The 24,378-nt window shown below is 41.8% G+C and overlaps 1 protein-coding gene across 9 annotated transcripts in view; it reads left to right on the top strand.

Moving 5' to 3' along the window:
• The window catches only part of EHBP1 (EH domain binding protein 1), a 230,576-nt gene that overhangs the window by 16,712 nt on the left and 189,486 nt on the right, over positions 1-24,378 (top strand). For all 9 annotated transcript variants that reach the window (XM_086744807.1, XM_086744802.1, XM_086744806.1 and 6 more), the window contains exon 3: positions 15,803-15,860. In XM_086744807.1, the coding sequence (XP_086600933.1) occupies positions 15,803-15,860 (58 nt within the window). The remainder of the gene's footprint in view (positions 1-15,802; positions 15,861-24,378) is intronic.

The raw sequence follows: 24,378 nt of genomic DNA, 5'->3' as shown, positions 1-24,378 counted from the left end.
AAAAAGGGAAAGGGAATTCTGGAGGGGAGGTGACCGCATGATCATTCATCTACAGTTACGGATGCAGGAGCTTAAGCGAGCTTTTTGTGGTGATGAAGGGTTTTTGTTTATTTTCTGTTTATTTTCCTTTGAGTGGTGTATAATTAAGAGTATGTGTGATGGATAAATGCCAGATTGAGGGGAAGGAAGTAATTTGTACTAGCCTCTAAGTACATCCTTTCTTGATTGACGTTTCTGAAATATTTTATCTCGTGGTGGTGACATATTAGAAAATGACAACAACCATAAGGACCAAGCTTCTCTTCAGCAGAGGGGATGGACGCCTGAAGCCTGAAGCATGCACTTGAAAGGCTACATGTTGATTACTCCAGTGTGAAGAGTTCAGGGGACCTGCGCTGTTTGTGTCAGATTCACTTGCAAATGGTTGTGACAGTCTGTCTGACAGTTCAAACCAGAGTGCTTTAAAAGAGGTGTTTATGTAGAAACTATAGCACTAGATGAAGGAAGAGGACTTGTTAAGCTCTGCGAAGGCTTTTGGGAATAAAGCTGGTAGGATGGAGCTCAGTTACAACTCCAAGAAAGCTGTGGCTGCACAGCAGGGTATAGTCTTGTCGTTACTGTGATCTAATCAGAGCTGTTGGAATATTCTGCTTAAGCTTGTTGAGTTCAATATATACATACTCTGACTGGATTAAAATTGCTGATCTTTCCTATCCTTAAAAAATGTCAAGAATTGTATGCAGTGTGTTTGCTGCTATTATTTTCCTTGTTTGTTGCTCCAGCACATCTATCCCGTGACTTACAGTGTAAGAAGAGATAGCGTTGCACATGAGACATTGAATTATTTATGAGGCTTAACTGCGAGAACCGCTCTTGCGTTTGGTCAGAGACAGGCTAAACTCTTGACTGACTCTCTTGAGAGAGGCAAACCTCCATCACCCGTTTCAGAATTGCCAGTCTGGCTCGTGGCTGATTCTTGAAGACCAGGATTGTACAGAAATCACATGCTTCTAAGCCAGAAGAAAAATATAGGTACCTGTTCTATCTCTGGCACTGTTATTTGTGTGAAGCTGGCCATGTGTCATCTTTACCTTATGGATATTTTCTCTTTGATTGTTTGAACCTTTTCCCTCTGCTTTTGGTGTTCCAGCTGTAAGGTCCCTGGCTGCACGTGATCCCTATCCATGTCTTAGGAGAGGTAAGAGGAGAGTACGGCTGAGGAGAAGAGGAAGCCTGCATCTGTCTCCAAATGTTGGGACTGTTCGGACATGGAGAGATTCATTTATGATAGCTAAACCAGGAAGCGTCCAATGTGGGAGCTGGTCTACGCTTTGGCTCTCCTGGCCCCTATTTCTGCTCTGCCGCCCTCTGCCATCCTGTTGCTGAGGGACATGCTTCATCTGTGGGGCAGCGGAGGACTGTCAGCCCCTCGGGAATAAGGGCTGCAGACACTGACCTGCTTGTCTCACTGGGCACCAGGGAAAGCTGGTGGTGTGCACCTGCCTGTGCTGCTGGGGACGGGCCGTGTGCGTCAGGTGTGACTCGGATGCTCTGGATTTGCTCCATATCTTTGTGGAAGGGTCTTCCAGCGTGGAGGCTGAGCGCTGGGGGGGCAGAGCGCTTGTAGGAGCTACCTGTGCATGAGCGGAAGCGCATCAGGTTCTGGCATACACAATTGCCATGGGGAATCCCGCCCTGCCCTTTTGGGGGAATTAAAGGTTTCTTTGCATTGTTCCAGCGCTGTGAGGTGGTGTTACAAAAGCCAAACGTCTGGTTATGGTTTACACTTTGATTTCATAATTTTCTCCAAAACGCTTAATTTCATTGGCTTTGAAGTTTCAGGGTTTCAATGACCCAAAGCATCTTTGAACATTAACAGCCTTGAAATGAGTGAGTAAATTCACACCTCATTTGGTACTATATTGCTTGTCTGGCTGCAGAACAAACAAAACCAAACCCTGTATATGTTAAAACTAAGCGCAAGCTTTCAGCCAGAGCAGCGAGAAGCAAGAGCCCTGACTCGCCTGCAGTGAAAGGGGCTAAAGACTTTAGTCTGCTAGGATGCTTGTCTGCCTTCGTCCAGGTCAGGTCCAACTGCGTCGCCAAGGATAGAAGTCGCACTTCCTTGGACAGGCGTCATAGGGGAAGAACAGCCGTTGAGAAGGCGTTGGTTCTGCGAGGTAACACTGTGTTAAATGGGAAGAGCTAGATATGCCAGCGCTCGTCTGTCAAATCCCAAGAGCCAAGGTTAAATTAACAGATCAAGCTGAGATAAGTGTTTTGTGTAAGGTCTTGTCTATGCTCAGAAACTGGACAAGTTAAGGAGAGCTGACTGAGAGCATGAAGTGCATAAATAAAGCCATGCTGAACTCTCCTATGAATGCACTCATTCAGGAGATTTCCTCTTTGCTGCAGTAACTCAGTGATCTTAATTTTCCTGAGCCTTCCTCCACGAGCCTGCCCGTCGTTTTGAAGTGCTCGTACCACTGGAGCCTGGGCACGCACACGCGTGTGCGGTGCCGGCCCTGCCGAGGCTGATGTTCCATCTGAATGCTCCAGAAGTAAATATGTTAAAATTTTGCAGACTTCAACTTTTGAGCCTTGTTTGTTTTAAAGATGAAGAGTGTGTTTTATATTGAATACGCTGAAATATGTGGAAAATCTTATTTTGCAGAATGCAAGGAGTTTGTCTGCCCACGCATCTCTATTGTCTGTGTTGATGACTCTGCACATAACTGGCTTTCCCCCTCAGTGCTCTGTGTGAACTCTGCACAGCTAAAATTGATTCCCATTCCCTTGATGGTTAGTTTACAGAGCGAATTTTATTCATTAGGCTTCTTTGGCTCTAACCGGGCAAATGTATCAAAACTCTGTTTTGAGATGTAATAATTTAAAATAACTTATCTTCGTTTCGTTTACTGTAATACCCATCTAAAAGCTTGAAATTAAAATTTTTATTTGTTTATCCTCATTTAGTGCCAGATCTTGCAGCACTTAATCTGGTAGGAGCTTTTTGCTTTTCACCGTGAGGACACTGTTCTTCGCTTGGCACAACTAGGTGTTGCAGTGCGTTTGAGAGGCTTTGTTTTTTACTCTGAGAAGATGGCTCTCAGCACTTTGTAAGATTAAGAGGGTATTTTGCTCCAGGAACAAACCTAGCTTCCCTTTTTGTTCACCTTTCTGCTTCCAAGGAGAACTGCTTTTCACACCAGACACATTTGTGTTTACCGATAAAAAAAAACTTAAATTAGAGTAAAATTGTAATCTAGAGTGAGACAAAAGTACTTAATCTTTTAAGCTCTGTGCTCTATGGGGTAGAGGGGCTCTGTCTCTTTATCCTTTTGTCTCATTTAGTGGTACAAGACTGGAATCCACCCTGAAAGACATCAAATCCACTTAATAAAAAACCTGGACAGCGTCCAGGAGTCTCTTCTGTGGCTGCAGATGTTGCTTTACAACTGCCCGATGCTGAGATCCATCAGCTTACTAAAGGAGCCATCAGGCTAAAACACAGTCAGGCATTTAGCTAGAGGATGAGGAGGGTATGGGTTCTCTCTATTTTAAGTTGATACGAAATACCGACTGTGACAGCACAGGAAGAAGGGAGAGGGCAGCACGGCAGCCAAGGTAGTGACCAGGTTTGGTCTCCAGTTGCAAACTTGGTGTGCGATGGGTGGCAAGAGGCCTCAACTTAAGACTCTGAAGCAGTTGATACTGGTGGTATCTATACATCTTCATCAGGGATGTAAGCAAGGAAAAGGCAGTGTTCATTTTTAACAGTTTATATCTTAAAAATTTTGTACCTTTTGTACCTTGAGGAGTGTCCTCCTCTTGAATGTTAGTAACCAGCTGTAAGCTTTTCAAAGGAGAGCAGGCACAACTTGGTGTACTGGAAAAGAACTGTGAAAGGACTCTTAGCTTCTTCCTTAGGGATGCTGAGCCAAAGGGCTGACCTGGCTCTGAGGGCTCCGTTTGTAGGAGTGTCAGCTAGATCAAGCTGTAACAGGAAAAATATAATATAGGAAGATTATTTTAAAAAATAAAACCCACAAACAAAACAAAACAAAAAACCAAAAAACCCCTGTCTGACTGAAGGGTGTGATTTCCTTGTGCATTTTCAACATCAGCATGAATTCAGCTATACTGTACGTTCTGCTTGTTCGCTTTTTTAATTGAAACCTGTGCTTTAAAACAGTCGTATTAAATATGCTATTAGTTTCCAGCTTAGCTGATCTTGAAATAATTAGTTACAATCTAGTTCAAATTGCTGTTGGGCATTTTACAAACAGCAATTACTAGCAAAATCTGCATAGGTTCTTAGTTGTTGGTACTTTCAGGGATTTTTTTTTTTTTTTTTAACCTTGAAATAGAAATGTCTCGTCAATTGTATCTCTGAATTAGGAAGCTTGGTATTTTCACACACTTTCTGATTTTTAAAAGCTGTGAGATTATGTTTTTACATTTCAAAACAGAACTAGAGGTCATAAGAAAACTTTCTGGTTTTTTTGCTTTGTTTACCATACCTGGCCCCTAGCATTGGCAGGAGGTTTTGCTTGGTCTGCTGAGTATCGGTGAGTTAACGTGCATTTCTTCTTAGCCAATACTTGCTGCTGGATGTGAGCCGAGGGGTGATTTTGAGGGCATTTGTTAAAAGGCTTGGTCAGTTTAACTTCCTAAAAATGTTCTGGATTTTTAGATTTTTGGATGCACAATTCTAGAGGAAGAATTTGTGATCTATAAATAGAAATAATCGATGTTGCTTTTGAGATTGACTTCTGTAATCAGAAGTGTTAACTTGTGTTTCAGGAGGCAGCTTGGAAGTGATGTAACAACTTAATTAAACAGATTGAGCAGGAAGAGGAGGAGTTGTTCTAATTTTGCAGTCTTTGGAACAGTTATTTAGCTGTAAATACTGATCAAATAATTTCACTTTTGATGGCCATACCTCCATCTTAAAGCAGCTCTCAAAAGGCCACCAACATGGGATGGTGTCTCAAGCAAAATGAAAGTGGTAGTTTCTAATGGTCTATGCCAGTTCTTTGGAAACCATATGTGAAAGTTTTGTAACTCTGGTAATTAGTACTTTCATTTTTTAACATGTTAGAAAATCATAGCTTTAATTCTGAAACCTATCCACGTATAGTCTACTGCTGTGAAATTTATCACGTTGGCTTATTCTCATTTTTTTTACACTTTGAAGGTCTCATTAAGCTTGGAGAGGATGAGGTCTGTAGAGGTTTTGGGGCTTTTTGTTTTACTTAGTGTGCGAGTGTGTGACTTTGATTTGGACCCAGCTTAAATGCAAGGTTCCCACGTTTCTCCATGGTGTTTTGAAGCTGCAGCTGCTTCTGAGATCTCTAGCAGCTGAGGCATTGCTGCAGTGGTAACATCTTCTAGTTCTATGCCTCTGAAGGCTGGCAGGAAGGTGTGTTTCCTTCACGGGTGCCCCAGCTGTTGAGAAGAGGAGGCACGTTCCTCCTGGTCACCAGGTGCTTTGCTGAAAGCAGATGATTTCTAGTCCTGCAGTTGGCCATACAGCCAAGGTGATGCCAGAATCAGAGCTGAGAAAGCAGTTCGAGATCTCATCTTTCACCTCCCTCCTTCCACGAAAGTGAGTTCATACTTCTTGGTACCATATCTGTTATGGCTCTGACTGAGAGCACCTGACAGGATTTGCAAAGTCCGGATTCCTGGGCAGAGATAGGGGAAAGGATCTAGCACAGCATGCCACATTTTCACTTCCCACCCCTCCTAGTTTTTTTTCCTCTTTATGATATTAATTTGCAAAAGTGAAAGGAGGCTGCTGACAGATAAGGAACCTTTAATCAGAGAGCTCGTTGTGCACGGGCCAGGAGTCCTCGTGTCTCAGAATAAATGTGGATTAATTTAGGGCTCGGTAAAGTCATCATTTAGAGAACTAAGTATGAGTTTGTATCACCCCAGCCCTTCCATGCTGTTCCCTGTATGGACACATACCGTAGATCTGCCCCTTACCTTACTGTGTACTTGTGTCGCACTGCCCGGTGTTAGGCTACAATCTTCTTCAGGGCGTAAATCAAGAGTTTGCACTATCTGTATAGCTTCAATGTATGTTCAAGCGTTTCAAACTCACAGCTGTCAAAGAGGCAGACTACTGTGTGTCTTGGCACTCATTTGCTTTTCTCAGGTATCACCTTTTCCTGTTGATTGGGTAACTGTCTCAGTACTGTAATTGAGGCACCTGAGGTAGGTGATGTGAACTTTCCCTTCTAGACAAACCCTACAAGCAGGTACCATTCCGTGCTTGCTGCCCACTCAGAAACTTCTGGTATGTTCACAACTTCTGTGCATCTTCAAGTGATGGAAGTTGCTTTGTGTAATCCAAAACATGGCCTTAAGAAACAAAAACAAAGAAGAAACCCTGGTGCTGTTGATCTGTAAGGGAGCTTTGAAAGACTCATGGTGCCAGATTCTGCTACTCCTGCGCACACTGAACTGTGATTTTCTTCAGGATGAGTCCATGGATTTCAAGGAGAGGAGGAGGAGGAAGGCATTAATGCACTGTTGCTTCTGAGACTTGCTTTGTCTGAGTTCTAATGTGGACACTGGAGTCTCTGTGGAACAGAAGTCAGAACTGTTGTTCTTGTATCTGTGTGTGAACATGAAACCTGCCCAGGCCGTAAGAAAAGCAAAGATCATCTTCTTTAATTGCTTATAGTAGGCTATGCAGAATTTCTTAAATCTATTTTAGTCAAATTGGAGGAAGAAGATTCTGTTTTGAATAGTTCAATTTCCTAACACTGTGGTTTTGGTGAAAGATACACACTTTTCTTCTTTTCTTCAGGAACTGCAGAAAAACATTTATTTTTTTTCTCTCCTGTTTCCAGATTGAAAAACAGAAGGGCCTTCTGTTCAAATGCTATTTGGGAAAAAAAAAATATGCAAAATGGAATAGGATCTGTTTTGTGATGCAGTCTGATTAAAATTGACAATGGTGTGCCGAAAAACTTCTTGCATATTTTTAGTACAGAAATATATTGTTTGATGTGGGCATTTGTTTTTGATGGGTTGAAGCTACGTTTCAGGCAGCATTTGTCAGTCAGAGTTATATTTTAGTTAGCCTTTTGGCACTTCTTATGGGGAGACTACATCATTTACACTTGTAGTGCTTCAAAAGAAGAAGGGATGACACAGTAGTGTGAGGTATCCTCAGTAATGCACATACATTTTTTGCGTGGAGATATTATTTTTGGTCTGTAGATAGAGGTATAGGTAGGTCATGGAGCATGATTAAAATCAAAGGGAGGGTTGATGCTGCTCAGTGTCTGTCTATAAATTTTCAGAAGGCTGTATAGTCAGTGAGGACAGGAGCTGGAATTTGAACTCAAAATTCCTGGTTTACTTGCTCAAGTTTGCTAAAACTATGTTTCCCTGGTTGTTGTTACTAATCTGTTGTATTGTTTTACACGACAGTGAACATGGTCATTCATGAAGAGAGGCGCGGGTAACGCTGATCACTTGCGTCTGCTTAAGGGAGTGCAGGATGCACGGAGGTCTGCGTTCAGCACCTGGGTGTCACAGCAGATAGGTGGTCTAGCACTTCACCTTGTTAATCCGGCTTCCAAATGCGCTGTTACGTATGAGGTGAAAAGAGTTGGATTTCGAACTAGTTGGTGTTTGTCCACTTGGCAGTTGTCAGGCCCCAGCTCTGTGGGAAGACGATCGCAATAGCGAGTTCACCCGGGGTCGGGACCAGGCGGACTTGCGCAAGCAGGTTTGCGTAGTGCCCGCTCTCGCAGCGCGCCGCTCGGGAGGAGCAACCTGCCCACTCTAAACTGAAAGCTTTTTAGAAAAACAGTGATTCATTGTTGTTAAAATGTAGAAGACTAAATATTCTGAAAAAAAAAAGAACATATAAAGGAAAATCAGGCATCTGAGAAATATCTGACTCGTGGGAGCCTCCTGCGAACTTTCCATTGTAAAACGGCACGCTCCGCTCTTTCCGTTTAAGGTTTGTCTGCATGGCCCCGTTAGCCTGTGTGCCTCCCTGCCAGTTAGCCTGAGCCACTGCCAGCTGTGCATAAAACCCCAACCTTTTAGTGGGGTCCTCATTCTCTGAGCTTACTTAACTGGGGAGGGTGGTATTACCAGCAAGCTTTCAGGAGGCCTTAAGCAGCTCTTGTTTTCTGTAGGCATTGTTTGTTACAGAGCACTGGGAGGTGTTTCTGAGCTCTGATGTGGTAGGATGTGTAGTGTAAACATGTGGACTAAGCATTGCTGGGGTAAATGTCTGCCTAAGGGGAGTGTCTGATTATAGGAGAGTGAGATGAGAGATCCACTTGGTCCTTCTGGTGCAGTACTCTTAACCCCTCCTTGGGTCAAGCCAGGCTAAATTGCATCAGGGAGAGAAAGCTTCTACATCGAGGACAGCTGCATGTGACATAAAATTCAGGGACTAGTCAAAGCATCCTCCTGTTGCTGCCAAAAGGATGTTAAAGACCACAATTTCTGAAGATTAGAGTCACTTTGTGTATTCTGCAATATAAAATTCTGTTGCAAAAAGCTTTAGGAAAAGGTTTTGCTAGATAGTCCTGTCGAATTTGTTTTACTCAAGATTCTTTGCAGTAACTCCTTGAAAAATGAATCTGTCCTTGTCACTTGTTCTGAATAATGGATGAACTTGGTCTTTGTTTAATCCAACTCATTCTGCAGACTTCGTTTGTGTTTGGTTTAAGAAAACCAAGTCATCAGCGGTACATACTACAGACTCCACACTCAGCCTCACAAATAGGTTCTGTGCAGATTCAGTAGATGTGACTGCATTTGTAAAACAGTCCTAGTGTCTCATTTTGTCTTTTTTTTGTTGTTGTTGTTTAAACCAAGCAAAGCCAGACTAGAGCTTCTTTTGAAAAGCAAAGTAGTAGAGGCCAGTCTGTTTAGCTGCAGATGTATTAAAAACACCTAGAATTCAGTTCACAAGGAAAATCCTGCTCTTTCAATAGCTTGTGTAGTCTTGAAAAAATGTGTAGAGACCTCTGGTGGGAAGAAATGAAGGAGGAATTTTCTGTGTTTGGTATAGAAAGTGAAGATGCAGAAGTGGAAGGATCTCAGCTATGGTGTTCTCTTGCTGTGCCAGTTTTAGTGGTTTTTGAAATTTCCCAGCCTTGCTACGACCACTGGATGGTTGCAGTGAGGGAAGAACAAGCTTTGTCCTATTTGAGGGGCTTGATGCTTATTCCACAATGAGTTAGGCTGGAAGGCTGCCGTTCTGATTCAGGTCCAGCCTGACGTGGTGATGCTGTGAGGTGGTTCGGGAGTCTGCAGTGGAGAAGCAGGAGCAGACGCGCCAGGCCAGGTGAACACGTCTACCCTCCTGGCTTAATTTGCTGGTGGATGTCTCTTGGCATCTTGTACGACGACGCTGAATGATATCTGGGTGCAGAGTGTTTTGAGGTGGGAAAGAGAACCCCGACCTCCTTCCTGAAATGCACAGCTTCATCTTGTAACATACTTCACCTTTTGATTAGCTGAGATGGGTTTTATCTGCATGGTGTTTTATTCTCTTCTTAATATTTCTGACTTTTGCAATCAGTGCTCTACCTTCACGAAGCAAGAGGGCTCATTTGGCAAATGCATCAACACATGACATCATTCTTACCGGTATTCTAGGCCTGTTTAAAGCATCGGTGGTGGCTTGATTGCACTTCCCAGAGTTGTAGGCAGCTGTGGAATTTCATTGATCGTGACCAACAGGAAATTCTGAAGGGAAAAACTTAGTATGAGGCTCACAAAAGGCCGTTGCTTGATGAGTTTCTTGGCTAATGGTAATGCACAGCATCGTGTAGGTCCCAGTGCAGAGGACTGCACTGCATAGAGAGGTTTTCCAAGTAATTATCTGTTAAATAGGGAAAAGGAATGTTCATCCCAAATTAATGGTGGTGTAGAACTGATCACGTTCCTTTTTAAAGCACCTTTAGAGCGCCTTGATAGCATTCCAGCAGTCGTGTAGAAAGCTGCGTGCTGGTGGGGAAGGAGGATTGGTTCCTAATGAAAACCTCACATGTCATGCCAGTATGCACAATGCAGAGGGGACAAAAGATTATTTTTTTTTTTTTTTTAAATTCTTATCAGAAGTACTTTGACATCAGTCCTCAAGTAATTATTTTTATCCTTCAATAGGTACATCTGCATGCTATTGTACTCACACTGCTGCTTCTCTGGTTAATTATATTCTTTTAAGCTTGCTTCACAAGAGTAAGCTAGCAGCCTGTAATAAATAATGCAGTTCAAATCAAACACAGTAAGAATAAAAGAAGCTCAACCAAAAAAGAAAAATAATATTTAAAAAAAGCTAAAAGCCAAACCCCAACACTTAGGCAATTAGATGCCAAAACAAACGTGCAGGCTGTAGTGTGTCCCTGTACAGACAGAAAAGGTACCTTGGGCTTTGCAGGCATTTTAAGATTACTGAATGTTATTAAATGTAATGATACCTTGTTACAAGCAAATACTGTTACCTGTTTCCTTAACTAAAAGGTTGTTAGTAATTGGTCTTGCTATTGGCTTCAGTGGCTGTAATTAAAGTTAAGTGTGTTTCCAATTATTTCCAACAACACATTCTAAACATAAGTTTTCTGTTATTGAGCGGTAAATTTGGTGGAGAAATAGGTCCTGGTTAGTGTTATCTGCTTCTGCTAAAAGGTTTACAAAAAAAAAGAGCTAACAGGGGACTGATACCTTTTTATGTTCTTCTTTCACAAATGATACTTAGAGAGTCCTGTAATCAAAATACTGTGCCAAATATTTCCTGGAATGATCAGACCAAACCCCAGAAGACCTTGAATCTTGCACAGCCTTCTTTTCAACTAGTGAAATTTGCAGCATGTAAGGTAATGATCAGATGACATCGTTTTTTTCCAGTCTATGGAATGTTTTTATTACTTTATTTAATAATTGTGGATATGACTAAGTCTGGTTCCAGTATTTTATCTTGTTTTTTTAAAAATCAGTTGTTTCAGTGGGAGAATTGAAGATACCAGAATCATGGCTTCCATCTGACAGGAAAAGCAGGCGTGGTTTTGAATTATAGGTGTCTTACTAATCTATATTTTAAATCTCATTTTAGTTACTTAGTATGCAGGGCAGCGATGAAGCTCTCTTTCTGAGACACAAACTTTCAAATCATAATCTTCCGGCTTCTTTGCTGAGTAAGTTTCACTTGTAAATAATAAAATAATTTTACTACTATAAATCGCCTTTCTTCAGGAATAGTTTATTGTGAACCACGCAAAAGTGAGTAAATAGCAAAGCACCACCAAGCCAATCATGTCAGATTCCAGTACAGTATGGGAAGCTCCCACTGAAAGGTTGGTGGTGTTGAATTGTATGGATTGAAGCAGTTATTTAGCGTGGAGATGTCACTGTTCGGCTAAAACCCAGTTCTTTCCCCCACTCCAACCCCATCATCTTGCGGTTAACGGTGCATAATTCTTTACTTTAAACATACTGGCTTTGCTGGAGCTGAATAAGTGACTATCTAAACACTGGTGAGTTTAAAAGAATGAGAAATGTTGTTCGGGCAGCACAGGAAATTAATTTTTAATATTTTTTTTATAGCTGACCGTTAGTATTTGTTCAGCTTGCACCATTGTGGATTTTGTATTTGGAACGATCTCCAAGTTTACAAAGTAAACTTATAAAGGATACTAAAACTGGTCTCCAGCCTAATTCTTCAGAAGGGATTTTATTTACTGTTATTGTTGGTTAGTGAGCAGCCCAGGTTTGTGGTGTTGAAGGAGGGGACAAGTCTGAAGTAGGAAATATTACTGAAATACTATAAATAAGCAAACTACATTGTGTGGTTTTGGCCGTTTCCTAGCACTGAGACATGGCTAATAACCTTGAATGCAAATCTGCTGATTAAAATGTGAGCTGGGCTTTTTCTTCTAGAAGTATACGGGCATTAAAAAAGCATTGAACAAATTGTGGAAGAGAAGGTTACTCTTGGCTTCATTTGTAAAACAATTCCATAGAGATATTTTTGAATTGTTGGATTTATTACTTTCTTGAAGAAAATACTTTAGAAAAACTGCTGCTCTTTGTGTTTTGTTTCAGCTAAGCATGTGGTTATAGTTAGTGGGGAAACTCATTCTTTGGGATATTTTCTTCTCGTCCCTCCTCTCCCCATTCCATTTTGCTAAATTTTCTGTCTCCATATCACGATAGCATTCTTTGTTTGGCTTTGGCAAACTACCTCTGGATGTAGATCTCTCTTATACTTGAAGTGCTTAACAAAACAAATACACTGGAGAAAGCCTAGGGGAGCAAGTGCTGGTCATGCTCTCCCATCAGCGTGGCTTGGTCTTCTCATTCTGAGTTGAGACGCTGGTTGGCTTTTTCACATTTGAGTGTTTCTTTATATTCCTGGCAGAGAGAGTTCTTCAAAATTGAGAAATAAATCCAGGCTTGGTGATAACTGTCTGTGTGACGCACACCCAGCTTCCATTGGAGACCTACGCTGAAGCACCAGCTGTCTCCAAAAACCTGTGTAAAAGCAAGCAACGGCATGGTTTAAAATTAAATTGAAGAACTGGAATTAAATGTAAGGTCAGTTACCAACCTGGGACGCGTACATACCAGTATCGCAGGAGGTGATTGCCCGTGTGCTACTACCCATCTCTGATTTTTTTTTTTTTTTTTCTCTTCTCCAGTCAGTCCAGATTTGGAAGAATTTCGGCACTGGAGCTTGTCAACCCTTGACAATTGTTCAAGGCTACTTAAGTTTTTCAGAATAACTATGTTATGTCTACATATAGCCTCTTCTTTACTCTTTTCTTTTCTTCTTTTTTGAGGCATCTGGCATAGCCGTGGGTCTTTTGTAGAGTACCCTGTAATGAAAAAATATCTTTGAATCAACTTGCTTTGGTGCTGACACTGACACTCCTCCTGTTTCCATGCTATGCTGTCTTGCTTCTCTTGGCCCCTGTGTTTGCACACTGTTCTTGAGCCATCTCCATCAAGGTTGGCCTCCTGGTTTAGATGTCGGCATCATGTGGAGCTGGGTGCACTGCTTCACTTTTCCAGCTTGTGGCATGTTTCCTCCCTGGGGAGATGATCCAGTGCTGTTGTAAGAGAAGATCACTTCTGATGCCAAGATCAAAACAGATTGAGAGGGACAAAGCAGCATCATCGTTACCTGAGCTGGAGCTGCAGGAAGGGAAGGGACCTGGATAGGATCCTTCTTAGCCTCCCTCGTAGAATCTCTGGAGACCTGAGTGCTCTTCTGATGACAAGTTGTGGAATTTACTCTTGAAATCAATGTGTTGGAACTCAATGTTTTAATGATCTACTAAGTGTACCATGAAGAGTGGTTTTTTTTTTCTCTCTTACATGTTGTCTGATAGCTGGTGTTCCCATACACCTGAGTAGGCCAAGGCCACCACCAGTACAGCAGCTGGCTGCCCTGGAAGGGCAGGAAGGAGAAGGAACAGGAAGGAGCCATGCTGCCGAGCACTGTGTGCCTTTAGATGAGAGGGAGAAGAGGTGGAGAGCTAATGGCACCGTGGATGTACGCTCTTCCCGTTAAACTCTGCAGACGTTCTCCTGCCTTTTCTGACTGAAGCTCCTGTTTGTGTGACTCGTGAGACACAGAGTTGCACTCTTGGAGGGATGGTCGTCTTCTGTGTAGCCACTGGCACTGCAGAAATGCATCTTTTTTTAACTTTTCTCTTTTTTTTCTTTTTCCTTCCTCTGCTTTTGGCATATTTTTGTGCTCAGAGGCAAGCTCAGGATTGAGTGAGTCAAGGTTAAATTAAATGTGGTTCACGAGCTACTTTCTGAAATGAGAGTAAGTCAGCTTTAAAGTGCTAAGTGAAGTAAGTCTGGGAAAAATTGTTTATTGTAGGCATGGGTTTGGGTAGGTTTGCTTTAAGAAAATTGCTTGGGGGTATGTGTGTGGTTTTTTGTTTGCTTTTTTTCTTTTTTTTTTTTTCTGGTGGAACAAACACAGCTCCCATCAAAGTGAATGGAGGTGTATGCCAACAGATGAGAACCTAACACACACAACACGAAGTGAGCAAAGACCATTCGAAGTACAACAGGGTGACCTTGTTACCAAGCAAGGTTTTGCAGGAGAAGCTGCAAGCAGAACCAACCTATGATTTAGGTCAAATAAACAAGCCATAGAGTGAATTTATGCAATTTAAAATGTAGTAGATTATTTCACTTTCAGTTTATCCTGACCTGGAAATTAAGGGATCTATTAAAGGAGTAAGATGAAATACGGAATAGCAGATAAAAGCCGATGCCCTTATTTCCTTCACAGGATCTGTCTTAACTCTGTTTTTCAGGTTTTGAGGAGAATTTTAGTTCTTGTGGGGCTTTAAATGTCAATAGACCGTGTTGTATTAATTTTATTGTGGCCTGCAGAAATGGTGAACAGCTCTATGAGAAGGTCTATAATACACTGGCCAGCACTTTGGTCTCTAAAAAGAGCTCCCAGACTGTTTAACCAGTTGGGTTTTCATGTGAAAAGTTACTTGTGAAGTAGATGCGGTCTCCCTGTGATGAAATACTAGGAGAGCAGTGTGAACACTGCTTTTTTTACTCAGAATACTTGTGTGGGGTATTTTTTGATGCCTCTTTTAATGAGTGATTTGAGCACATTGTATCTTGACTTTTTCTCTGTAATATCCATTTTTTTTTTCCCAATTTTTTTTTTTTTTAACAGGAAGCAGTTTTGGTATTGGCTTTAGAAATGCAGGGGTTCTTACACCAGTGTCTCAAAACTGAGTAGCAATTTTTTTTTCCAGGCAGTGTCACAGCTTTAATACTTCTAAGTGGAGATGTGAACTCATTTGACCATCGTTTGCAGCTGGATTTGCAGTCAGGCTTGCTGATGGGAGTTGGGTCGTCAGCTATGAAACGAGGCTGGAATGGAGGGTCAGGAGTCTCTGGAAGAGGGGTCGTGGGTCTGGAGGTGGGACCAGAAGTGTGGTCATAGGGTGGGAAGTTTAGCATGGGCTGAAAAAAAAAAAAAAAAAAAAAAGCGCGCCTGGAAGTTAGGTCAATATAAAAAAAAAATCACTTACAGACAATTGCAAAAGTTAGAAGTGATAGGGCTGTAACTATTAGCCAAGAAATACATCTTAAGAAATTTAAAGAGAACGTAATTTGTACTGGAAGTGTCCCTTTTTGAGGGTTTCCATCCACATTCGTGAGAAATACTGAATAAGCAATTGCTTGGAGAGCCATACTGAATTTCAGCACGCTTGTCCTTCTGAGTAAAAGTTGAGGTTACCTGTTTGTGGTCAAGGAGATTTTGAGATTTTGAGGAATATTACAGGACCTGAGGTATTCAAGTAGGGGGAAAAAAAATCCTTTGAGGGTGAAAAAGTGAAATTGTCTGTTTCTTTGCTGCTTAGCAGTACCTTTTCAATGTGTCTGCTTTGAAATTCAAACTAGAGTTTGCATTGATGTTTATTTTGGGTACTGAATTGTTTCCAAGGTTTAAAGAGGCTGGATCCTGTTCTCTGCCCCGTGGAAGAGTTTCTACTCAGGTGCGCTGCCAGCTCTGAGGAGATGCCCAGAGGCAAGGAGAGCAGGAGGGGAAGAACGACATCAGTGTGCGGATTAGAGGACAGCCTTTTTCTAAAAATACAGCATTATTTTTCCTGTTAAATGAGTGATGCTGAGATTGGATTTTTATTTTTAAGAGATAATGTATCCACCAACGGTGTTGTTATGTATTGCAGGAGTTTTGATATAAACTGTTTACATATTGATCTTGTTATAAATTAAGCTGTTTCTTCCTTATCTTCAACAGGCAGCCAGATAAACTGGTGGTGGTTTGGACAAGAAGAAGCCGAAGAAAATCCTCTAAGGTTAGTTGATTGCTTAATAAGTCTCAATTTCAGTGACAAGCAGGGTCAGCTGTTTGAGGGACTGGTTTCTACAGTGTGAGGAGCAGCCAAATAAATGAGAAATATTTTAATTGTTTTTCTTTTATTTTTAACTCAATTTAGCTGTAAAGGTCAGAATAAGCTGCTGTTGATGTCAACACTAATTTATGGAAACACTTAACTCTGATTTCAGCTTTGGTTTTTTGTTTAGCAGAGCTGTATCATCATCAATTTCAATTATTAATTACTAGGCCTGATTAGAAAGGAGAATCTGTTTCACTACTATAAGTGTATTAAACATAATAATAATGTAAAAAGTAGTAGAGAATCTGAGATCACTGCAATAGGGAGATAAAGTCTGAATAAGAGGCTGTTTCACAACTAGGAAATACTACAAATCGGAAAGAATAAACACAATATATTTCAGCCAGTACTGTACATTTGAATTAAATTTTAACATTTTACTTCCACAAACACTGTGAGGAAGCATGTGAATTTCTGTTTTATGGCTAATGACTAGTAGCCTGAGGAAAGCGAAGCTCCAAGTGAAGTCTGTCCAGTATTTGGGCATTCATAAAGTTTGTCTTGCCTGTGGTTGTTTTTTTTGATGTGTAAGAATTTGCAAGCAGAGTGGCCCTCTCTTCTGTGAACTTCACCTTGCTTTTCTTCCTGCAGTCAGGAATCTGAAAGCCTTATGAGATTACTGTCTCTCTGTTAAATGTGCGCAGTTTGTCTAGACTGCTGAATTTTACTGCTCTGACAGTAAGATGCAGGCAGCCTCTATGGAGCCTCCTTTGAGTCTGGGGCAAAGGGAAAGGCGAGACAGTCTGGGTGTGTGGCTTGGTTTCCATAGAAAATGAAGCTCTAAAAAACCCCACAATATTCTCTGTTTACACTGAGATTGCAATAAGTGGCAAGCATTTCTAAACCTCTGCAGTGTCTAATATGACAATGTCTTGTGTGGCATTGCATTATTGACTAATAAGAGTAATATCTTTTGTCAATCCGAGCAGTCAGTTGTTGTTGCCCAGGGAGGTGGGGAGCTGATTTTGTGAGTACAGCAGGCAAGCTGAATGCTGGTTGTATCGCAGGATTTCTTTTGTTGCCTTGTGTCCTCTGATGTAGGGCTATCCCCCATCTGTCCAAAAGCTTGAGAAGAGCAGCACGAATGGGCTGGGGAGAGGTGGTGCCACAACCACTGGGCAGGTTTGCAGGGGGAAGAAGTGTGTGCTGGTTTCCTCCCTTCCCAGGAACATCTATGATCTCCTCTTCGAGATAACTCAGCTGCACTTGCTCATTCCCTCTCCCCACAGCTATTGCCTCTTCCCCTAGTCAGGTGTATGGCAAGTGGCCTTGTCTAGAGGGGAAGTTTTGGAACTCAGCCTTTTAATAATTCTTTAACACTTCAGTTAAATAGAGAAGGTCCAAGCTGCTTTTTTTGTGTGTGCATGTAACTCAAAACTATACTTCCAAGAACTCTGGGGTGGTGAGGAGAGGGTGGAGGTGGAGATAAGATATCTTGAAATAATTGGATGTTGAAGAACTTAAATGTTTAGAAAATATGATACACTATTTCCTACCCTACTCAGGAGAGACTTTTGGGGTTTTTTTTTGCTAGTACTTTTCTTTTTTTTTGACTTCTGATTGTCATGCACATTTGCTGTATTTTGTCTTCTAACTTGAGATCTAAGCTATTCTAAGCTCCTTTATCTAAAGACTGGTTACTGACTGAAAGTGACTGCCCAACTAGACTCCTACTCCAATGTGTGCATGCTAAATTCTACTTTAGGGTATGAAAACCCAAAGGTGTTACCTGGTGGGTAAACAAGGATGTAAACTTAGTCTGGCACCTTTTCCAAGGTAAATGCTCCTATTCCATGTTCATACTCTTCAGCAAAGCCCTTCAGGCCAATCCTCTTTCACTGAAGGATAAACTAGCTCAAGTTTCCTTGAACGTACAGCAGTGTATATCTAGGCAGTAACTGCTGATATATAATATCTGTTGTGGTTTACCTTATGATAACTTTTCTATTTTAGTTTTGTTTAATTTCTGTAGAATAGAAAGAGAAAAGATAATATAGAACAGTAAATTCAGTACTTACATAAGCATTGTAACCCTAAAAAGCTTGGTGAAAAGCAAGATATTTGTCCACGAATGACTGGTTTGTTGAGATTTAGAATATGTTCAAAACCAGGAGCCCTAACAAAAGTCTTGTAGGGCTTTGTGAAGTGATGAATTTCTGCCTGTGGTGTTATGACCACGATGCTGTAGGCTCCAGTGGCAACATTTCACGGAGGCAAGAGGATTTTCTGGCACTAGTTCAGCTTTTTGGGTTTGAAGTTTTTTTTTTCAGCTGGGACATAAAGTTCCAGGATACGCCTTCCCATGGGTGTCGTCTCTTTTGGCCACCCGACAGTAGAAACAAATCTTGGATAAACTGGCAGATGCGCCTGAGACTCAGAGAAGTCTTTTGCTAACTAATTAATTCATCCTTACTAAGGTCCCACAAAGGTACTTTGAAAGAGGCTCAGTGGCCCTGAGGCCTGGGCCAAGGATAGAGTTAATTTTAAACCTTAGATAGTTGATGTGGTTTGAGCTGATTGGGTCCAAGACTGTAGATCAATAAATGTTCTTGATCTCTTAGTCATCCTGCCAGTAAAATACTTTATTCAACATATTTGTTTCATCTAATTGCTTACTTGGAAGCAAGTCAAATGAATATTTCCTCTTATTTTCTTTTTTGGCTCAGTGAGTACAAAGCATTAATAATTTTCTATGTTTTTCAGCTTCTTTGAGAGGGAGGAGGAGAGACGTGAGGTCTTACCTTACTGTAAAGATATTGTAAAGACTTCTTTGGAGGTTATGATTTCTTTTCTAAACTTTTTGTATTGTTAGGAATAATGAGAGATATCCTTATGTTAGTTCACGGACCCACAGAATGGTTGAGTTTGGAAGAGACCTCGGGAGGTCATCTGGTCCAACCCCTCTGCTTAAGCAGGGCCACCTAAAGGCGGTTGCCCAGGACTGTATCCAGACAGCTTTTGAATATCTCCATGGTGGGAGATTCCACTACCTCTCAGGGCAACTTGTGCCAGTGCTCAGTCACCCTCATGGTGAAAAAAGTGTTTCCTGATGTTCAGAGGGAGCCTCCTGTTTCACTTTGTGCTCACTGCCTCTTGTCCTGTCACTGGAGACCGCTGAGGAGCCTGACGCTGGCTTCTTTGCACCCTCCCTTCAGGTATTTACATACATCTGTAAGATCCCTCCAAAGCTTTCTCTTCTCCAGGCCAAACAGTCCCAGCTCTCCCAGCCTTTCCTCCTATGAGAGATGATCCAGGCCCTTTGACATTTTCGTAGCTGTTTGCTGGACTCTCCCCAGTTCCTCCATATCTCTTGTACCAGGAAAGTGGTACTTTCCACATCAAAAATGTGGTGCAACTTGGAAGATGGTATGATGGTGCTATGGATATATACTGAAACTGGCCTGCTTAACTAATGTAATCTTGAGATACTGTTGAGCTGAAGGCCAAGTTCTTGACATCCTTTGGAGCCCTTATTTTTGTGGTTTTCTATGATTTTGGTATGCCACATACTCTCTTTCCAAGTAAACTACTAGAGTGCTCCCTCAATTGGAAGAAATCGTGGGAGACATCATGTGCGGTGTCTGAATATTTCAGATGTTACTGTGGGAAATGTAGGATAGAAGATGTAGATATGTTAAATTTCAGTAAGTTTTACAGTGTTGCAAACAAACAGCAGTAACCATTTAGAAAGAGCATTTAAATGGCAGTCTGGATGGGTATAGGGCTGTAAATGTATCCAGCAGTTGCTGACCTTAATGCAGATTTAAGTTAGTTACAGCTCTCTTCTGGGATCCCCTCTCTCTGGGCAAGTCTGATTTTGATGCTTTTATTAAGAGGTGTGTCAAGAGAAGATTGCTCTGTATAGCTGGGCATCTTCAGCGTGTGTGCCAGGAGTTTACGGAAGGTGATGACTTGCAATCTTGCCATGTTTGGCAGAATTACTGAGCAATCCTAGAACCAAAATGAAATTTCAACTTGGAGGGGAAGGCACCAAGCTGGTTAAAATGTTGTCTGTCTTCAAATCAGGGAGGTGGGGCTTGCTGCAGCTTTTCGGATCTCATTTAGATGTTTACCAGCCTCCATAGTTTACAGAAGGTGAAGCTTGTGGCGGTGTGCTTGCTTAACTCTTCCTCTTCGGTACCCTGTCACAGTGGCATGTTGCTCCCAGGTTTTCAGGCCCTTGGCTTTTAGACTTGCCTTTTTTTTTTTTTGAGTAGAGGAGGAATGTCTTTGCTCTGGTGTAGAACAAGGGAGAAATGTGTTGTAAATATGTTTACCTTCATTTCACTGAGATGCTCTCACATTTCCAGGCTTTGAACTAGTACATTTCAATTTGAAAAGAGATGCTGCCGTGATGTCAAGGAGGTACTTTCTGCTATTTCTGTGAACACGTATGGGCTTATGGTTGAATTTGTACACCTCTGAAGAATCAAATTTACACTTGCTTTCTGAGAGCCTGACAGAATTATTCTTCAAAGATCCTGTTTGCATTAAAGCTGAAAGAAGGTGCCTTGCCTGTGATTTCAGCACTTCTGCTGCAGGTTTATTAAGAACTGTTTAAACGCAGGGGAAAAGGAACAACATTGGGAACGGGGAAAAGACTTGAACAGTAGGAGCAGAGCCAAGAAAAGCAGAGGGACAGGGAGTAAAAAGGATTTATATGTAGGGAGTAAAAAAGGTCCCTTGTTGTCCTCAATAGCAGCCTGCCCAGCCTTTTTTCGAGGATATGCCATCAATAAAGCAGCAGTTGGGTCACCTGTTTTGCTGTCCTTGGCAATTTGTTGCCTTTTCTGGCTGCTTCGTTGCCTAGTGCCAGCCCTGCTTGTCGCTGCCGGCTTCTTTGCTGACTGGAGTTACAAAGGCGTGTTGTGACTCTGACACGCCGATGACTGCCCGGGAGCAGCGCAGTTCAGTAATGGCACTCCTGGGTCTTATCGATTTGTTCAGAAAGTAAGGAAATCATGTTGGGTTGCAAATGCAAGTGGTCAAAATCGGGATAGTCGTTCTAATGGTCAGTGCGTACCCTTTCAGGCATATGATAGTCTTTAAGGCAACTGGAGATTGTTTTCCTACAGTATTGCTGCCTCGTTAGACAGACAGTAGTTGGGGAGAACATGAGGACTGAGCGATGAGAGAAACTGGTAAAGTTTCATCGGTAAAGAAGTTGGAGTATGTTTGTTAAAGAAGGTATAAGATGCGAACAGGAAAGACTGCCTCACTGTTAGGTGGTTAAATGCTGCCTTAAGGGATTCAGTTCTGTCCCATCCTTATCTACAATGTTCCTGACTGAGGCCAGATAGAGTATTAAAGTGAGATTTGAGGTATCTTTCCATTTGGTGAGTGTCTGGGGTGTGGGGACTGACTTGCAGCAGTGTTCAGCAGCCATCATTGCACTTGAAGTGAAAAAAGTCTGCTTTGGAAAACAAAACAAAAGGTTGTTTCATGCTTAATCCCTATAAAGTAAGGTCCTAACTGATTTAAGCAGACCATGCAAGAGTAGTGGAAACTGGCTATTATTTTGCTGCTTGTAAATTATGCACCATAATACCCTTCTTTTTTCCAGAGATCCTGTAAAGTTAAATTTTGATGATGTTCTGAGTAATGGATGTTGCAGAGAACTATGAGAAAAATAAGTCTACATTTTATAAGAAGCCAAATAGATAAGACTAGAAACTGCTTGATGAGAAGGGGAAGAGGCTCTTTATCTGAGCATCGTCTATCGTGGGCAGTTAATAAGGCAAGATTTGGTGAAAGAAATAGCATGAAACATGTATTTAAGGAATATGTCATGAATGTGTATGCCTGAAATGAGGTTTGAACAGCTACCCCACTGCTAGAGAGTCTGTTGCCTAGTGAAGGTGAGTTTTTACTAATTTTCCAAGCTTAGCAATCTTTCTAGCAGTAATACATGGATGCATAATTACGGTTACAACACATGCACATGCTGATGAATTGAAGACATTCATGGGAAGACCTGTGGGAATCTGCTAGTTTCCTCACTTGCTCTCCACGAACACTGACAGCAGTGGATTGAATGAAGGCTGCCTGGCATTTTCAGGGCTTTGAACTTTTTTCTTTGGCATGTGCTGGGTTTTTTGGACTGCATCCCAGGGCAGGAGTGCGATGGGAGCTCTGTGGTGCCCAGCCTCTTTAACTGGAGGGCCAAACAGAGTGATTTCAAGATGATCATGATGCAAGTTGTAGTCTGGAGTACGGTCTTTAATTTGTCTCCTCCCTTTATGATTTTGAGCTCTGGTACAAACAAAGCTGCCATCCACAGACTGCCAGTTGAGGTTTCTTTTGGTGTGGGGAATCGGCAGCTTTTCCCAGTTCATTCCTTTTCCAGCTGGATCATGCTGACCTCTGGCTGTCCCCAGATGATGTATCCCTTTGGTGGGACTCTTCACATAGAGCAAATCAGCAATGCTCAGTCTTCACAAGCTGCACTGCTGGCGTGGAGGCATGAGAGGAAGGATCTGTCTGCTTAATGTCAGCTCCTCCTCTTTGAGTTAAGTTTTTTTTTTTTTCTCTTCCTGTCCAAGTGTTCTGCCTGGATAACACTGAAGAAGAGGGACTGTCCTCACAAGCTCAGCTGCCCTAAGCACTGTTGGAGCCATTCAAGCTCCTGCTTGGCTCTTGTGTCCTGAACAGCCTGTCACAGAGACAAGTAGCAGAGCTGGTCTGATCGCAGGCAGCAGGCAAAAATTTTATCAGAGAAAAAAGCAGCAGCTTGCTGGCTCACAATAAAGCCACTCCTGGGGCTGCAGGTGAGGAATAATGATAGATCTGGTTCTGACTTTTGCTTTTAAAAAACAATATTGAGGGCTTGGCTATAGGAACATATTTTTTTATTCATAAATATAAACTGTTCCATAACTTGCAGCAGACTTAAAATACTCTGGGCTCTTAGAGGAAAGTAACTTGCAATTATCCTGCACAACAGAGGCAGGATGAGACGAGGCGGTAGTGAAGAAGGGAGAAAGCAGATAGGTAGTGTAAAGCATCTGGAAGGCTCTTAAAATAATACAATATTTTGGTTTTGAAAGGTCAATAAAAAGATTTTTGTAGAGACAAGGAAAACTGTAAGCAGCAGTGAGCAGAGTTGTTCATGACAGGAATGGCATATATGGCAGGTCATTAAATCCTCTATGTATTGGGACTGGGGAGGTGACTCCCGTGATGGACTCTAGTTAGCTGATTTGCCTGCATCTGCCTTTTCTTCGTGATGAAGTGATGAACAGCTGCTGGTGGTGTTTATTAACGTCATGTTTGAAATCAAAGTTCCTGATTTGGGACTATCTTCAATTTTATATTTTTTTATTTCAGATTTAAAAGATTGTTCTGTTTATATTCTGTCATCTGGACAGCTGAGCAGTGACTGCAAGGGAAGGTTTATATTCAGTGTCTCTCATGTTTTCTTGGTTGTTGCTGCCCTCAAGAATTGGCTAAAAAAAATCTGGTGTAGGTTTGGTAGGGTTTTTTAGTTTTTCTACCTCCTATTCTTCCCTGTAAGAGGATGACACTGGATTTATAGATGTTTATACACTTTCTTATATTACAGAAAATTGCTAGTAACTGGTTTTTAGATGGAGGAGGGTGCTTAAAAAAATAACAGTGTTTATAAAATTACCTGGTTTGTTCCAACTTTTGCAGAAATGTATTTGTATTTTGGAAAGCTGTGCAATGTCATCATCTTCTCCAGCACCTCTGTTAATTGCCATTGTCTGAGTTTGCCTGCAGAGTGGGAGGCAGTTTCACGTGGTCAAGGTCAGCCCCTGCTGGGTAATTACAAGGAAAGGTGGTGTACACCTCAGGTGAGCTAGTCTTGTCTTCTTTTTGCTGTATGGAGAACTAGATAGAGCTGCCTTGTAGTCTTCTGTTGTGTTTCCCCATTTGGTACGAGAGTTTCAGCAATGCCGGGAAATGTTGCTTTTACAGTTAAGCCCGTTCTGTGCTCCCCAGCAGAAACCATTGGAGAGCAAGCCTTGAGTTTGTCTAGCCTGGGCATGAGGTGAGAGGAGGGTGTGAGACTCTGTCGTTCCATACAACCAAAAAGTGGACACTTACCAAGAGTGGAGAGATCGTATCTTGCTGGTAATAGCGTAAGTAAGACTAAGTGTTGAGAATTTCCACAAACATCAGAGCACTCTATTTGAGTTTGAAATTACTGACTACTAAATGCTGCTTGACAACAGATTCAGTATTTTCATGTGTTTCTCTAATTTTGAGTACAGTTTGTAAGCCCTTTGGTGTGTTGTGTATGAGCTATCACATGGAGTGTTAGATAGTTTAGTTATCTGGCCTGGTAAGTTGCTGATTTTGATTTTTAAAGCTTCTTCCCTTCTCATTGGAACCAGAGGCCAAAACTGCAGAGGTATCAAGTCTGTCTTTCCAGTTTGAACACAGCAGAACAGCT

This window comes from Chlamydotis macqueenii, chromosome 3 (genome assembly GCF_036417535.1).
Source record: "Chlamydotis macqueenii isolate bChlMac1 chromosome 3, bChlMac1.mat, whole genome shotgun sequence".
Lineage (NCBI taxonomy): Eukaryota > Metazoa > Chordata > Aves > Otidiformes > Otididae > Chlamydotis > Chlamydotis macqueenii.
Note: the sequence above shows the minus strand (reverse complement) of the source record. Positions and strands in the feature narration are given on the sequence as shown.